Consider the following 18,204-nt stretch of genomic DNA (forward strand, 5'->3'; position numbering starts at 1 on the left):
ATCCAATGTATTTCCCACATAGATTCAACATTACAATAAATATGTTGAGAAATTAAGCTGAAACAACATTGATTCAACCAATTTGTGCCCAGTGGGAAGTGACTTTCCCTTTTTTAGAACAGACATGACTGTTACCCAATCACTGTTGTGACATGATAGTAATCTGTCACACAGTCAGAGAGAGAAAGAGAAAGAGAGAGTGAGATAAACAAATGAACAGAGAGAAACCAATACAAACAGAGAGAGAGATTTGTGACAAGTTGCCATGAAAACAACATTGTAAATACAACCAATATGTATCTGTTTCCTTTCTTCCCCTACTAGTCGTAGTACAACTATATGTACATTGTTAAAACACATAGCTGATAATATAACATTTGACACGTCTTGATCCTTTTCAAACCTTTATCAGTGAAATGTTTACTGAACATAGATTTTTGTTGTTGATGTTTTCTTTTTTCTTCTTACTTTAGTTAATTATTTATTTAACTTGCTTTGACAATGTAAACATATGTTTCCCTTAACCATAAAGCCCCTTTGAATTGATTTCATTGAATTGAGAGACAAACAGGCCAATGTTGTTGTCAAAACATGTTCCACATAAAAATGTTTTTCATTTACTGAATCTGAATTTCAATGATCTTTCTGAATTGTCTGGATTAAAGGAGAGTTGATTCCAGTTAGAAGTCTGCTGACTTGGTGGAGACAGTTGTGTGATGTGTGTGTCGGTAAGGAAAAGAGAGTGATATACAGATGTGTGTGGAGGGGGTTGTAGAGGTGAGGAGGACACACACACACACTGACCTTCTGGAAGACATCGTGGAGCTCCTGCAGGGACGGTCGGACCGCACGGTTACCGCTCACACTCCCAGCATTCCGGTAGAAGTCGATGTTGGGCACGCGGTCCAGCGTGTCATGACCAAACGCACTGACCACGGACGGACGGACGGCCCGGTGCTCTCCGTTACTGGTCCCATTACCGTTAGAGGTGGTACCACCGGAGAAAGACGTCTCCTCGTAGTTAGGGGGTTCGTCCCCGATCCTGTCATAGGCTTCATTCTCCATCAGACTGGCTGTAAATACAGGCTCCTCACACCTACTGGCTTCTACAGGTCAAACACTACAGAAAAGGAATACTGAGGTCCTTCAGTCCTCTGGTCAGGGCCTAGAGACTGTCTAAGTATCAGAAGCAATCGGCAGCTATGAGTTTGGAGCGCTGGTATGACAGACTAGTGTTGGTTCATCTGATTCTGTTTAGTTAAATCCTTGTGTAGGTCCAGAGCTGACCTATAGACCTGTCATATAGGCTGATGTTGGCTCTGCCACCCCAGCTTTATATCCTCCTGGCCCCTATGCTGGGCTCTGCCTGGGACTCAGCCATTGGCTGAACCAGCGGTTCTACCAACCACTCTCAGAACCCTGTATGTCTCAGATGTCCTTGCTGCATCCTCGGGGCCACAAAGCTTCTGACTAAACATTAACCAAGTAATAAACACCTTGGAAGATAAAGACCTGGAGCTCGCAGTGTGAAATCAAAGCAAGCCTAAATATCTTATATTGAGTGATAATTCACTTAGAATTAGTATTTTTTATAGTTTTTTTGTAGCAAGCTGCATTATCTGACTACATTGGCAGACAATTTTGCTTATTTTAACCGCCGAAAAACCTAATACAAGTAATTTCTCTTATTTCAATATAATTTTATTGATATCTTATCTTGAACAGATTACTTATATTAAAGATGCACAATGCAGAAATCGCTACGCCATTTCCTGGTTGCTTTCAATGAGAATGACAGATCTATAACACACATTTCTATGTGAATTTGGTCCGGTCGCCCAAAAAGTTACATATTGCAGCTTTAAGTCTATAGATTAAAATACGCAAAATGATCTGCCAATGATAGGAATTATTTTAAAAAGTGAATTATCACTCAATATATTTAAAAAAAATGTAGGCTTAAGGTCACGAGGAAAAAGTTTAAAGGTTAAAGACTCTAATGATATGCCACTAAACAATGAATAGGTTAGAGAGGAATGGCAATGTGACTCTAATGGTAGGGGCTTATGATTGACACATGGTGTGGAGAAATAACTTCTGCCTTATTCTCGAATTATGTAAATTGGCGTTGATACTCTGTCAGTGTATACATCTACAGTCTTAGTGTTTGTAAAGCCTATTGTCTGTCTCAATCCCAGTATCTATTTCTATGCTTAATAATGAATTTAAAAAATCAGCAACATGTACTGTTGATAGAACAGAGATAGAAAGAGTGTTGTGGAGGTGGGAATTCTTACAGGAAGGTCACAATGACTGAAACTGTCAGCAAATAATACAATGCAGAATACAATGGGGGACTGTACTGTGAAATGCTTGCTTACGAGCTCGTCCCAACGATGCCTAGTTAAATCACAGTAATCATGTGTGCAGGGAGTCCCTGGCTTAGTTCTTCATGCACAGTCCCTGTTAGGCTTAGTTCTTTATGAACAGTTCATGTTAGGCTTAGTTCTTCATGAACAGTCCATGTTAGGCTTAGTTCTTCATGAATAGTCCTTGTTAGGCTTAGTTATTCATGCACAGTCCTTGTTAGGCTTAGTTCTTCATGAACAGTCCTTGTTAGGCTTAGTTCTTCATGCACAGTCCATGTTAGGCTTAGTTCTTCATGAACAGTCCTTGTTAGGCTTAGTTATTCATGCACAGTCCTTGTTAGGCTTAGTTCTTCATGAACAGTCCTTGTTAGGCTTAGTTATTCATGCACAGTCCTTGTTAGGCTTAGTTCTTCATGAACAGTCCCTGTTAGGCTTAGTTCTTCATGCACAGTCCCTGTTAGGCTTAGTTCTTCATGCACAGTCCGTGTTAGGCTTAGTTCTTCATGAACAGTCCTTGTTAGGCTTAGTTATTCATGCACAGTCCTTGTTAGGCTTAGTTCTTCATGAACAGTCCTTGTTAGGCTTAGTTATTCATGCACAGTCCCTGTTAGCATTCTGCATGAACTCTGAATGCGTTAAGAAGTCAATATGTAGGTACCCTTTAAATAAAGTGTTGCCTATTATTTGTACCCATCTTTTGAAGTATTTTATGACATCACATGTTAAGTATGTTTCACATAATGTACTATGATGTCAGGTAAATAAACCTCAACCTGAAGCTGAACCCAGAGTGGCAGAGCACTAGGAGGTGAACAGGTGGACAGGAAATGAAAGGTGTTAATATGGAAGTTAATATGAGACTTAAAGTGGAACTGACAGCGTTTTAGCAACATTAAATCTATTCATATACACCCCCAGGAAGAATATGATGCCTTTTCTTCTGACAAGCGAGCACATAGGTTCTTCACATTTTCATACTTTCATAGAATGTTTGGGAATGACGCAGGGTAAGGTATTGGTGAAAATTCCATAGCAATCCACAGTAAGAAAGTAAGAAGCTTCAGTAGTCCTTAATGAAATTAGGCACAGAGGCCTGCCTGCCATCATTCACTTTGAACTGGACACAGGCCTGCCTGCCATCATTCACTTTGAACTGGACACAGGCCTGCCTGCCATCATTCACTTTGAACTGGACACAGGCCTGCCTGCCATCATTCACTTTGAACTGGACACAGGCCTGCCTGCCATCATTCACTTTGAACTGGACACAGGCAGTAGTAACAGAACAACTTTACATCATTAGAAATCATTTGCAAAAGCCACGAAATGCAGTTTAATCGTTTTCTGCAAATGTGTAAATACCATGTGAGTCATATCGGAACTTTACAGTCCTATTGATCAAACAACCGTTACACGTTAATTATATTACATACACACACCTTAACACATACTTTTAAATTATGTTATGTGACCAAAACATTTATATATTAAAACATTTTCCTTAAAGCATAATTATTTTTAAGTACTAATGGTACTGTCCCCACCACTAAAAAAATGACTTAAATACATGTAATTCTGTCATTGAAACATTTAAATGAATTACTGTAGAATTCCATTCATTCCTATGGAGGACTGCTTTTCTGAGGAGTGCCAATATGGCTTGTGACTAGATGGACTACAGCTACAGATGAGATTTACAATTGCACTACTGTGAAAGTTGGACTTAACGTTTTGAAGCCAGAGGATGAGTCTGAGTTGACGATTGTTTATTTTCGATGAAAGTACTGATGATAGGTGTAGTCTTTCTTGTATGCATGCGCTTACTGTGACTGTCACCCTGATATTGGCATCAGTAGCCCAGCTACTTCCAACACAGTGGAGGCTGCTGAGGGGAGGACAGCTCATAATAATGGCTGGAACGGGAAAATGGAATGGTATCAAACACATGGAAACCATGTTATTGATGTATTTGATACCCTTCCACCACACATTTGCGGGACTACAGTGCTTGACAAATGGGAACAAATACATCGTGTCCTGGTGTTGTTGCCATTCATGCTTGTATCAAGGTGACATCTAGATGGTTATCAATATTAGTTATTTATTGTGTAGGATGCTACTATCCTATTTAAATAAAATCATTGGAGGTAAAAATAAATTGTCCACGTTAGCTACCACTGGCGACACCGTGAATATAGCTGCCCTGTAGGAAGCACTTCACGTCGGTATTCACCTCCATACAACACCGGCGACACCGTGAATACAGCCGCCCTGTAGGAAGCACTTCACGTCGGTATTCACCTCCATACAACACCGGCGACACCGTGAATACAGCCGCCCTGTAGGAAGCACTTCACGTCGGTATTCACCTCCATACAACACCGGCGACACCGTGAATACAGCCGCCCTGTAGGAAGCACTTCACGTCGGTATTCACCTCCATACAACACCGGCGACACCGTGAATACAGCCGCCCTGTAGGAAGCACTTCACGTCGGTATTCACCTCCATACAACACCGGCGACACCGTGAATACAGCCGCCCTGTAGGAAGCACTTCACGTCGGTATTCACCTCCATACAACACCGGCGACACCGTGAATACAGCTGCCCTGTAGGAAGCACTTCACGTCGGTATTCACCTCCATACAACACCTGTGCAATAGTCATTCGCACCAGCTTGCCTTCTCGACGTTCTTCCCGAGGGCAGTGACGTTAGCTAATTGGCATGTCACTGTGATGTCCATATGAATACTAGCTCGCTGTCATCACAGATAAATGAGGAAACCAATATACAGTCGTGGCCAAAAGTTTTGAGAATGACGCAAATATTAATTTCCACAAAGTTTGCTACTTCAGTGTCTTTAGATATTTTGTCAGATGTTACTATGGAATACTGAAGTATAATTACAAGCATTTCATATGTGTCAAAGGCTTTTATTGACAATTATATGAAGTTGATGCAAAGAGTCAATATTTGCAGTGTTGGCCCTTCTTTTTCAAGACCTCTGCAATCCGCCCTGGCATGCTGTCAATTAACTTCTGGGCCACATCCTGACTGATGGCAGCCCATTCTTGCATAATCAATTCTTGGAGTTTGTCAGAATTTGTCGGGTTTTGTTAATCCACCCGCCTCTTGAGGATTGACCACAAATTCTCAATGGGATTAAGTCTGGTTTCCTGACCATGGACCCAAAATATTGATGTTTTGTTCCCTGAGCCAGTTAGTTATCACTTTTGCCTTATGGCAAGGTGCTCCATCATGCTGGAAAAGGCATTGTTCGTCACCAAACTGTTCCTGGACGGTTGGGAGAAGTTGCTTTCGGAGGATGTACTGGTACCATTCATGGCTGTGTTCTTAGGCAAAATTGTGAGTGAGCCCAGTCCCTTGGCTGAGAAGCAACCCCACACATGAATGGTCTCAGGATGCTTTACTGTTGGCATGACACAGGACTGATGGTAGCACTTACCTTGTCTTCTCCGGACAAGCTTTTTTCTGGATGCCCCAAACAATCGGGAAGGGGATTCGTCAGAGAAAATGACTTTACCCAGTCCAGTCCAATCCCTGTACCTTTTGCAGAATATCAGTCGGTCTCTGATGTTTTTCCTGGAGAGAAGTGGCTTCTTTGCTGCCCTTCTTGACACAAGGCCATCCATCAAAAGTCTTTGCCTCACTGTGCGTGCAGATGCACTCACACCTGCCTGCTGCCATTCCTGAGCAAGAGTGATCTTCAGCCTTGTCCTCGTCAACACTCACACCTGTGTTAACGAGAGAATCACTGACATGATGTCAGCTGGTCCTTTTGTGGCAGGGCTGAAATGCAGTGGAAATGTTTTTGGGGGATTCAGTTTGCATGGCAAAGAGGGACTTTGCAATTAATTGCAATTCATCTGATCACTCTTCATAACATTCTGGAGTATATGCAAATTGCCATCATACAAACTGAGGCAGCAGACTTCGTGAAAATTAAAATTTGTGTCATTCTCAAAACTTTTGGCCACGACTGCACCGTCTATGGTTAAAAGTATATTTACTGTCATCGCTGAGGGAGTCTAACTAACTAGTTAACTGAACTAATGTAAATCTAGGTATCTATCGCAACAGGAACGGAAAGTGCCATGTCACTGTCCAAACTCTCGCGGTATTTCAATGGTAAATCTCATCCGTAGCCATATTCCTTCTAGTCACAACTGCCAATATGGCCGACCGGTGGCTTCAAAGCGTCTCCATGGTCAAAACATAGCATCAGCAATCCAGGGTTTATCACCCCCCAAAAAGCTTAAAATAAGTCATTTATCTTATTTCAAGATATTTTTCAAGATATTTTACCATTAATATGACGATTAGGGTACAATATCTTGAGAAATATCTTGAAGATATCTTGAATATCTTAAAAATATTAGATAAATTACTTGTATTAAGCATTTTTTTGGTTAAAATAAGCAAAATCATCAGCCAATAATTTAGCTTGGTATGAAAAAGCATGAAAAAAAAATATTTTAAGTGAATTTTCACTTAATATAATATATTTTGGTTTGCTTAGATTTCACTTTTTGCTGTGCGGGAGAACAAACTGGCAGAGATCCTTTCGAGACTCTCCTATCAACAGGACCCAAAGAACTGTAATATCCTATGTTTCTCTGAGTCTTGGCTGAACAAGGACATGGATAAAATACTGTACATTAAGCTCAAGGGAGGAGGTGTGTATCCCTTTGTTAACAACAGCTGTTGCACAATCTCTAATACCATGTAAGTATCAAGGTTCTGCTCACCTGAGTTAGAATACCTCATGATAAGATGTAGACTATACTATTTACCAAGAGAGTTTAAATTTACCACCATTTACCACCACAAACCGATGATGACCACACTCAACGAGCTGTATAGGGCCATTAGCAAACAAGAAAATGCTTATCCAGCGGCACTCCTAGTGGCCGGTGATTTAATGCAAGAAAACCGAAATCTGTCTTACCTCATTTCTACAATCATGTCACCTGTGCAACTAGAGACGAAAAAATAAATAATCCGATGGCTTTCAGGAGTTGACCACATCAGTCACCGGCTTCATTAATAAGTGCATCGACAACGTTGTCCCCACAGTGAACGTACATACTGCTTCCCGGGCGCTGATGACGTAAACGTTGATTAAGGCAGCCCCTTCCGTTAAATGCGGAAGACACATTTCGGTTGAATGCATTCAGTTGTGCAATTGACTAGGTTTCCCTTTTCCCCCACCAGAAGCCATGGATTACAGGTAACATCCACACTGAGATAAAGGCTAAAGCTTCCGCGGGACACCAATCCGGACACTTATAAGAAATACCTCTACACCCTCCTACAAACCATCAAACAGGCAAAGCGTCAATACAGGACAAAGATCGAATCCTACAACACCGGCTCTGATGCTCGTCGGAAGTGGCAGGGCTTGCCAACTACAAAGGGAAACCCAGCCGCGAGCTGCCCAGTGATGCGAACCAACCAGACAAGCTAAATGCCTTCTATGCTTTCCCTCAAGGCAAGCAACACTGAACCATACATGAGAGTCCCAGCTGTTCCGGAAGACTGTGTGATCATGCTCTCCATAGCAGATGTAAGACCTTGAAACAGGTTTAACAGGATGCGCACTCAGAGCTTGCGCTGACCAGCTGGCAAGTGTCTTTACTGACATTTTAAACCTCTCCCTGATCCTGTCTGTAAAAACTACAAGTTTCAAGCAGGCCACCATAGTCCCTGTGCCCAAGAATGCCAAGGTAACCTGTCTAAATGACTATCGCCCTGTAGCACTCACATCTATAACCATACAATTATTTGAGAGGCTGGTCATGGCTCAAATCAACACCATCATCCCAGACACCCTGGACCCACTCCAGTTTCCATACAGAAGGCCAAGAACACCCCCATTCACATCGACGGGGCTTTAGTGGAGCAGGTTGAGAGCTTCAAGTTCCTCTGTGTCCACATCACTAAGGATCTATTATGGTCCACACCCACCAAGACAGTTGTGAAGAGGGTATGCCGCTCCCACATTAGGAGGCTGAAAAGATTTGACATGCGCCCTCAGATCCTCAAAAAGTTCTACAGCTACACCATTGAGAGCATCTTGACTGGCTGCATCACCGCTTGGTATGGCAACTGCTTGGCATCCGGCCTCAAGGTGCTACAGAGGGTAGTACATCACTGGGGCCGAGGTCCCTGCCATCCAGGACCTCTACAGGAAGGCCCTAAAAATTGTCAAAGACTCCAGCCACCCAAGTCATAGACTGTTCTCTCTGCTACCACAAGGCAAAACACAACGATGCACCAAGTCTGGAATCAACAGGACCCTGAACAGTTTCTACCCCCAAGTGATAAGATCGTTAGTTAAATAGTTAACCAAATAGCTACCCGGACAATCTGCATTGACCCTTTTGGCACTAACTTTTTGGACTCATCACATACCCTTCTGCTACTATTTATTATCGGTCCCTTTATTCCTAGTTATATGTATCCCACATCGACTCGGTACTGGTACCCCATGTACAGTGGGGAGAACAAGTATTTTATACACTGCCGATTTTGCAGGTTTTCAGACAATCACACATTTATATCGAATGATATAAATTGCCGTTGATACTCTGTCATAAATAATGATCATTTTTGTAGGGGTTGATACATTTGACAGTGTATACATGAAGTGAAGTGTACCTATGATAAAAAATTATAGACCTCTACATGCTTTGCAAGTAGGAAAATCTGCAAAATCGGCAGTGTATCAAATACTTGTTCTCCCCACTGTATATAGCCAAGTTATCATTATTCATTGTGTATTAATTATTACCTTTACTATTACGTGTTTTACTTTTCTATTATTGCTTTATTTTCTTTCTCTCTGCGTTGTTGGGGAACATTTCATTGTTATTCTACACCTGTTGTTTGCCAAGCATGTGAATAATACATTTGATTTGAGAATTGATGACTAATATTATTTTCAGAAGTGCAGGAGGAAGGGACATGTTGTTCTGTTGGCCCATGTTTATGGGGCCTGTAGTTAGCCTATAGTTAGCAGACCTGAGTTCAAAAACTATTTGAAATCTTTCAAATACTTTTAGTGTTTGCTCTAGCCTTCCTGAACTGCCAGCTGGGTAAGATTTGGGCACTATTATAGTGTGCATTAAACCAGACAAGCTTAATCAAGTACAGATTTAAAGTATTTGAAATTATATTGAATAATATTTGAACCCAGGTCTGATCTTTAATTAATACTATTCATCTCTGGAACAAAGATGCCTCACAATGACTCAGAAGTTGAATGACTGCCTGGCTAGATGACTGCCTTCCTAGATAGATTGATAGAGGCTGGCTGGCAGCATGGAAGTTTACACTTACAGGTAAACCTTGCACGATGGCCAGAAAACATTTCAAGGTTAAAGTCGCTAATGATATGCCAAAACACAATGACTAGGTTAGAGAGGAATGGTAATGTGAGTCATGATCGTTGGAGGTTATAATTGACACAGACGGTGTGGAGAAATAACTTCAGCGTTATTCTCGAATGATATAAATTGCCGTTGATACTCTGTCATAATTAATGATCATTTTTGTAGGGATTGATACATTTGACAGTGTATACATCTGCAGTCTTAGTGTCTGTAACGCCTATTGTCTGTCTCAATAACAATATCTATTTATACTGAACGAAAATATAAACGCTTCAACAATGTCATTGATTTTACTGAGTTACAGTTCATACAAGAAAATCAGTCAATTAAAATAAATCAATTAGAACCTAATCTAAAGATTTGACATGACTGGGCAGGGTCGTTGGGGGGCCTGGGAGGGCATAGGCCCAACCACTTGGGAGCCAGGCCCAGCCAATCAGAAATAGTTTTTCCACACAAAGGGTTTTATTATAGACAGAAATACTCCTCAGTTTCATCAGCTGTCTGGGTGGCTAGTCTCAGACTATCCCGCAGGTGAAGAAGCAGGATGTGGAGGTCTTGGCCTGGTGCGGTTACAAGTGGTCTGAGGTTGTGAGGCCGGTTGGACGCACTGCCAAAATCTCGAAAACGACTTTGGAGGTGTCTTATGGTAGAGAAATGAACATTAAATTCTCTGGCAACAGCTCTGGTGGACATTCCTGTAGTCATCATGCCTATTGCACACTCCCTCAAAACTTGAGACATCTGTGGCATTGTGTTGTGTTTCAAAACTGCACATTTTAGAGTGGCCTTTTATTGTCACTAGTACAAGGTGCACTTTTGTAATGATCATACTGTTTAATCAGCTTCTTGATATGCCACACCTGTCAGGTGGATGGATTATCTTGGCAAAGGAGAAATGCTCACTAACAAGGATGTCAACAAATTTGTGCACAACATTTAAGATAAATAATATTTTTGTGCATCTGGAAAATTTCTCATGAAACATGGACCAACATTTTTTTTGTTCAGTTTATATGTTTAGTAATAAAATAAAATAGAACACACAGAGAGAGAGAGAGAGAGAGAGAGTTGTGGAGGTGGGGAATGTTTATAGGAAGGTCACACCGACCGAAACTGTCTTCAAATAAAATAACATTTTATTTGTCACGTGCACCAAATACAACGGGTGTAGACTATCGTGAAATGCTTGCTTACGAGCCCTTCCCAACGATGCCTAGTTAAATCACAGTAAACATGTGTGCAGGGAGGAGTAACACTTATCTCTGATTTGTATTTTTAATCCCAGCCCCCGTCCCCCCAGGAGGCCTTTTGCCTTTTGGTCATTGTAAATAAGAATGTGTTCTTTACTGACTTGCCTAGTTAAATAAAGGTTAAGTAAAAAGGTATTAAAAAATGAACTGTAATGGAGGTTGTCATACTGGACAGGTTGAGTGGTGCAGTAATAGGATGAGGTTGAGTTCTTCATGAACAGTCCCTGTTAGGCTTAGTTCTTCATGCACAGTCCCTGTTAGGCTGAATTCTTCATGAACAGTCCTTGTTAGGCTTAGTTCTTCATGCACAGTCCCTGTTAGGCTTAGTTCTTCATGCACAGTCCCTGTTAGGCTGAATTCTTCATGAACAGTCCTTGTTAGGCTTAGTTCTTCATGCACAGTCCCTGTTAGGCTTAGTTCTTCATGCATAGTCCCTGTTAGGCTTAGTTCTTCATGCACAGTGCCTGTTAGGCTTAGTTCTTCATGCACAGTCCCTGTTAGGCTTAGTTCTTCATGCACAGTCCCTGTTAGGCTTAGTTCTTCATGAAGAGTCCCTGTTAGGCTTAGTTCCTCATGCACAGTCCCTGTTAGGCTTAGTTCCTCATGCACAGTCCATGTTAGGCTTAGTTATTCATGCACAGTCCTTGTTAGGCTTAGTTCTTCATGAACAGTCCCTGTTAGGCTTAGTTCCTCATGCACAGTCCATGTTAGGCTTAGTTCTTCATGCACAGTCCTTGTTAGGCTTAGTTCTTCATGAACAGTCCCTGTTAAGGCTTAGTTATTCATGAACAGTCCCTGTTAGGCTTAGTTCCTCATGCACAGTCCATGTTAGGCTTAGTTCTTCATGAAAAATCCGTGTTAGGCTTAGTTCTTCATGAACAGTCCTTGTTAGGCTTAGTTCTTCATGCACAGTCCCTGTTAGGCTTAGTTCTTCATGAACAGTCCCTGTTAGGCTTAGTTCTTCATGCACAGTCCGTGTTAGCCTTATGCACTGCACTGCACTTCTTGTAAAAGCGTTCTAAGGCACCTCATCTCAGTGCAAGAGGTGTCACTACAGTCCCTGGTTCGAATCCAGGCTCTATCACACCCAACCGTGATTGGGAATCCCATAGGGTGCCGCACAATTGGCCCAGCATCATCCAGGTTTGTCCGGAGTAGACTATCACTGTAAATAAGAATTTGTTCTTAACTGACTTGCCTAGTTAAATAACGGTAAAAAAATATATAAATCATTTAAAAAAAGCATTCTGTATGAACTCTGAATGCGTTAAGAAGTCAATATGTTGGTACCTTTTAAATAAAGTATAACTATTATTTGTACCCATCTTTTGAACTGTTGCATGACATCACATGTTAAGTATGTTTCACATAATGTACTATGATGTCAGGTAAATAAACCTCAACCTGAAGCTGAACCCAGAGTGGCAGAGCACTAGGAGGTGAACAGGTGGACAGGAAATGAAAGGTGTTAATATGGAAGTTAATATGAGACTTAATAACAGGAACAGCTCCAGGGCCTTTCTCTCTTTCTACAGCCACATGACTCCTGGGTTGTATTCATCAGGCACCAAACGGACAAAACAGGCTGAAACAGGGAGGGACTACCTACATGTGTCCAATAAGAAATGCTTGTTTTAGTTTTCTGCTGCAAAATGTTTTCTGCAGTGTGTTATATTGAATACGACCCCGAGCTGCTGCTGCTGCTGCTAGGGTGTTGTTTAAAAGGCTTCACACGTAAACTTCCTTATTACCCAGAACTACCAGTCATTTATGTAGCTATGAATGACTGGCAGGGCTAATAGATAATATCTGCCTACGTCCCAAATAGCATCCTATTCCCTACATAGTGGATACTTTTGACAAGTGGTCAAAAGTAGTGCACTAGATAGGGAATAGGGTGGGACACAGTCGCTGTGTATCTGACCTTGGCTTTAGCCTGAAGACAAAAACACCCCAGGAGCAGCACGTGTGTCTAATAGCAGATTAGGGATAGTCTAATAACTGATGACAGCTAGGAGACTAAACACAGGCTATATATTGCTATTCAATTGCTACAATATAGGACCTTCATTTTAGTCACAGCAGGAAAATAATTCTACAGCAACAGGAAATGTGAATTATTATCTGGATTATAATTAATTAACATTTTTGTAGGGGTTTAGATACATTTGTCATAGGAGAAAATCAAGTCTGAAATTTCAGAGTACAAATTACCAACTTCAGAAGCCTGAAATACACAAAATGTTCTGCATAGCATGAAAGTAATCCTACAACAGGGTAATCAAGTTAAAGCTGTAATATGTAACTTTTTGGGCTACCTGACCAAATTCCCATAGAAAGTTATAGATCTCTCATTCTCATTGAAAGCACATCTAAGAAGCGGTAGATCCGTTCTAGGTGCGGTATTTCTATGCTTCCCTTCTTAAGTAAAATTTTCAGCTTCAAACAGTTGAAAATACATTATTTTTGGTTATTGAAAATATATTTCACAGCGGTTTAAATGGTGCAATTATGCTCTACATTATACATAGCTTGTTTTGTCACAAACTGAAATTAGGCAAACTATTAGAATTTTAGCAGCCAGGAAATGGTGTAGCTATTTCTGCATATTGCACCTTTAAGATCCTACATCTATATATTGATTGTGCAAATGAAATATGGCATGTTCCTCACAGGGAGACCCAGGTTCTATGAATAGATACATCCTCCCTAGCACTAGGGGCCTATTTCATCAACCCTAATAACCAGGTTTCAGGAACCATACAATAAAATACAATACTGTACATAAACAGAAAATGGACCTAGGCATGGTGGTGAGATCCAAAGGGCACAGGTAATAATAATAATAATGGTTGATAATGGTATAACAGGAAATGGACCTAGGCATGGTGGTGAGATCCAAAGGGCACAGGTAATAATAATAATAATAATGGTTGATAATGGTATAACAGGAAATGGACCTAGGCATGGCGGTGAGATTCGAAGTACACAGGTAATAACAATAATGGTTGATAATGGTATAACAGGAAATGGACCTAGGCATGGTGGTGAGATCCAAAGGGCACAGGTAATAATAATAATGGTTGATAATGGTATAACAGGAAATGGACCTAGGCATGGTGGTGAGATCCAAAGGGCACAGGTAATAACAATAATGGTTGATAATGGTAGATGATAGTCCAGGTCCAGAGTTCAGGCGTGGCAGGGACAGGGTTGGGCAACAGGCTGTACAGGACAGTATGGTACACTAGAGGAGTTTCCCCAAACATGGCTGTCACTAGATGAATAGCTATATGCACATAGCTACAGTATATGTATGTCAGAGCGGCATTTGACTAAGATACAGTGGCATAGTATAGAGTACAGTTTACACATATGAGATGAGTAATGCAGGATACACAGACATTATTACAGTGGCTAGTGATCCATTTCTGACAATGTCCAGTGCCTCCAGTGTATGTCGATAGGCAGCCGCCCCTGATGTACTGGACATGGCTGTTTAACAGTCAGTGGTGTAGTATAGAATACAATACAGTATGAAGTGGATGATGGAATATGTAAACACAATTTACAAGTGGCTAATATACCGTAGAATAGTATGGAGTGCAGTTTATACACATGAGATGAGTAATGCCAGATACGGAACATTATTACAGTGGCTAGTGATCGATTTCTAAAAGTGGCCAGTGCCTCCTAATCTATGTCTATAGGCAGCTGCCCCTGATGTGCTAGTGATGGCTGTTTAACAGTATAATGGCCTTGAGATAGAAGCTGTTTTTCAGTTTCTCGGTCCCAGCTTTGATGCACCTGTACTGACCTCACATTCTGGATGATAACGTGGTGAACAGGCAGTGGCTCGGGTGGTTGATGCCCTTGGTTATCTTTTTGGCCTTCCTATGGCACCGGGTGCTGTAGGTGTCCAGGAGGGTGGGAAGTTTGCCACCGGTAATGCTTTAGGCAGACCACACCACCCTCTGGAGAGCTTTGCGGTTGTGGGTGGTGCAGTTGCCATACCAGGTGGTGATACAGCCTGACAGGATGCTCTCAAATGTGCATCTGTAAAATTTTGTGAGGGTTTTAAGCTGAGGTTGAAGAAGCACTATTGCGCCTTCTTTAACACACTGTCTGTGTGGGTGGACCATTTCAGTTTGTCAGTGATGTGTACGCCAAGGAACTTGAAGCTTTCCACCTTCTCCACTGTGGTCCCATCGATGTGGATAGGGGGGTGCACCCTCTGCCGTTTCCTGAAGTCCACGATCATCTCCTTAGTTTTGAGTGAGAGGTTATTTTCCTGGCACCACACTCACAGAGCCCTCACCTCCTCCCTGAAGGCGGTCTCATCATTGTTGGCAAGCCTACTACTGTGGTTTCATCTACAAACTTGATGATTGAGTTGGAGGCGTGTTTGGCCACACAGTCATGGGTGAACAGGGAGTAGAGGAGGGGGCTGCGCACGCACCCTTGTGGGGCCCCAGTGTTGAGGATCAGTGAAGAGGTGTTGTTTCCTACCTTCACCACCTGGGGGCAACCCGTCAGGAAGTCCAGGACCCAGTTGCACAGGGCGGGCTTCAGACCCAGGGCCTCGAGCTTGATGATGAGCTTGGAGGGAACTATGGTGTTGAATGCTGAGCTATAGTCAATTAACAGTATTCTTACTGTTATGCACGCCTCTATGAAGAGGGAACGCAACACCCTGCTACAACTCAACTCTCCGCAAAGTGAAAGAGGTATGGACTGTAGGTGTGAGTAAGGATGACAAAAGGCAGAGAATTTACAGTTTACCTTGAATGTATTCCTTCATAGAGTAATATGGGGAAAAGGGGCTGGACGGAACCAAAGCAAAGAAAGTAAATCTCAAAGCGCCCTCTCCTATCTTACCTGCCTACCCACTACTTACCTAATTTAGCACCACCTGGTGCCCTAACCAAAATACAGGGGGTGGTCCGCCCAGGTCTTACCTTGTGTGCCTAGACAGTGAATATACTACGGGTATATGTATGCCCTCTTGCCTAAGCACTCCCTGGGTGCCTTCCCCTTCCCCCCTGGGAACAAATGAAACAGAATATTAAACAATGCACTTCACAATGAAACTGAGAAAAAACTAACTCAGGCCATTAAAGAAGCTCTGACAAAGCAACAAACACAGAACATACCAAAGCTGCTACCAACAACAACTAACATAGTACATACCAACGGCCAACATGCTATACCCCTCAGCCATCAACCTCCTCTCTCAGCAATGATCTATATCACATTCAATCTCTCTGCAATCTCCTACCAACAATGATCTCTCTTCTGAACAGAACACTGGCTTTTATATAGCTTCAGAAGGCATTGGAAATTGGAGACAGCTGCGTCCTGACAAGGGGGCGGGGTCAGCTACAATTAGCCGTGGAGTCGACCAATCAGCTGCTGGGGGATTTCAGGAAGCCATCTCCTGAAACACACTCAAATACACAATCTACAACACAGAAACTGGGGAACGTAACACTTACATAGGTATTCCTCTTGTCCAGATGGGACAAGGCAGTGTGCAATGTAGTGGCGATTGCATCATTCTGTGGATCTATTGGGACGGTAAGCAAATTGAAGAGGGTCTAGTGTGGCAGGTAAAGTGGAGGTGATATGATCCTTGACTAGTCTCTCAAAGCACTTCATGGTGACAGAGGTGAGTGCTACGGGATGATGGTCATTTAGTTCAGTTACCTTTGCTTTCTTATGTACAGGGACAATGTTGGCTATCTTGAAGCATGTGGGAACAACAGCCTGGATAGGGAGAGATTGAACATATCTGTGAACACACCAGCCAGCTGTTCTATGCATGCTCTGAGGACACAGCTAGGGATATCATCTGGGCCGGTAGCCTTGCGAGGGTTAACACGCTTAAATGTCTTACTCACGTTGGCCATGGAGAAGGAGAGTCCACAGTCCTTGATAGCGGGCCGCGTCGGTGGCATTGTATTATCCTCAAAACGAGCGAAGAAGGTGTTCAGCCTGTACGGAAGCAAGACATCTGTGTCCGCGACGTGGCTGGTTTTCTCTTTATAATCCATGATTGTCTGTAGACCCTGCCACATACGTCTCGTTTCGGAGCCGTTGAACTAGGACTCAACTTTGTCCCTATACTGACGTTTAGCCTGCTTGATTGCTTTGCAGAGGGAATAACTACACTGTGTGTTCTTCCATATTCCCAGTCTTCTAGCCCTGGTTAAATGCAAAGGTTCGGGCTTTCGGTTTTGCCCAAATGCTCCCATCTATCCATGGTTTCTAGTTGGGGTAGGTTTTAATAGTCATTGTGGGTACAACATCTCCTATGCACTTCCTGATATTTGTATTTATTTATTTATTTCCCCTTTTATTTAACCAGGTAGGCTAGTTGAGAACAAGTTCTCATTTGCAACTGCGACCTGGTCAAGATAAAGCAAAGCAGTTCGACACATACAGCAACACAGAGTTACACATGGAATAAACAAACATACAATCAATAGTACAGTAGAAAAATCTATATACAGCATGTGTGAATGAGGTAGGATAAGAGAGGTAAGGCAATAAATAGGCCATGGTGGCGAAGTAATTACAATATAGCAATTAAACACTGGAATGGTAGAATGTGCAGAAGATGAATGTGCAAGTTGAGATACTGGGGTGCGAAGGAGCAAAATAAATAAATAAATAATACAGTATGGGGATGAGCTATTTACAGATGAGCTATGTACAGGTGCAGTGATCTGTGAGCTGCTCTGACGGCTGGTGCTTAAAGTTAGTTAGGGAGGTAAGAGTCTCCAGCTTCAGGGATTTTTGCAGTTCGTTCCAGTATTTGGAAGCAGAGAACATGAAGGAGAGGAGGCCAAATGAAGAATTGGCTTTGGGGGTGACCAGTGAGATATACCTGCTGGAGCGCGTGCTATGGGTGGGTGCTGCTATGGTGACCAGTGAGCTGAGATGAGGCGGGGCTTTACCTAGCAGAGACTTGTAGATGACCTGGAGCCAGTGGGTTTGGCGACGAGTATGAAGCGAGGGCCAGCCAACCAGATCATACAGGTCTCAGTGGTGGGTAGTATATGGGGCTTTGGTGACAAAACGGATGGCACTGTGATAGACTGCATCCAATTTGTTGAGTAGAGTGTTTGAGGCTATTTTGTAAATGACATTGCCGAAGTCGAG

The 18,204-nt window shown here is 42.3% G+C and overlaps 1 protein-coding gene across 1 annotated transcript in view; it reads right to left on the minus strand.

The window, feature by feature from the left end:
• The window catches only part of LOC110517805 (solute carrier family 12 member 1-like), a 44,171-nt gene extending 42,791 nt beyond the window's left edge, over nt 1-1,380 (minus strand). Inside the window, exon 1 of the mRNA XM_036981072.1 lies at nt 805-1,380. Coding sequence (XP_036836967.1) covers nt 805-1,065 — 261 coding nt within the window. The 5' untranslated portion in view covers nt 1,066-1,380. The remainder of the gene's footprint in view (nt 1-804) is intronic.
• Between the last annotated feature and the right edge of the window lie 16,824 nt (nt 1,381-18,204).

Source organism: Oncorhynchus mykiss, chromosome 6 (assembly GCF_013265735.2).
Source record: "Oncorhynchus mykiss isolate Arlee chromosome 6, USDA_OmykA_1.1, whole genome shotgun sequence".
NCBI classification, from domain to species: Eukaryota; Metazoa; Chordata; class Actinopteri; order Salmoniformes; family Salmonidae; genus Oncorhynchus; species Oncorhynchus mykiss.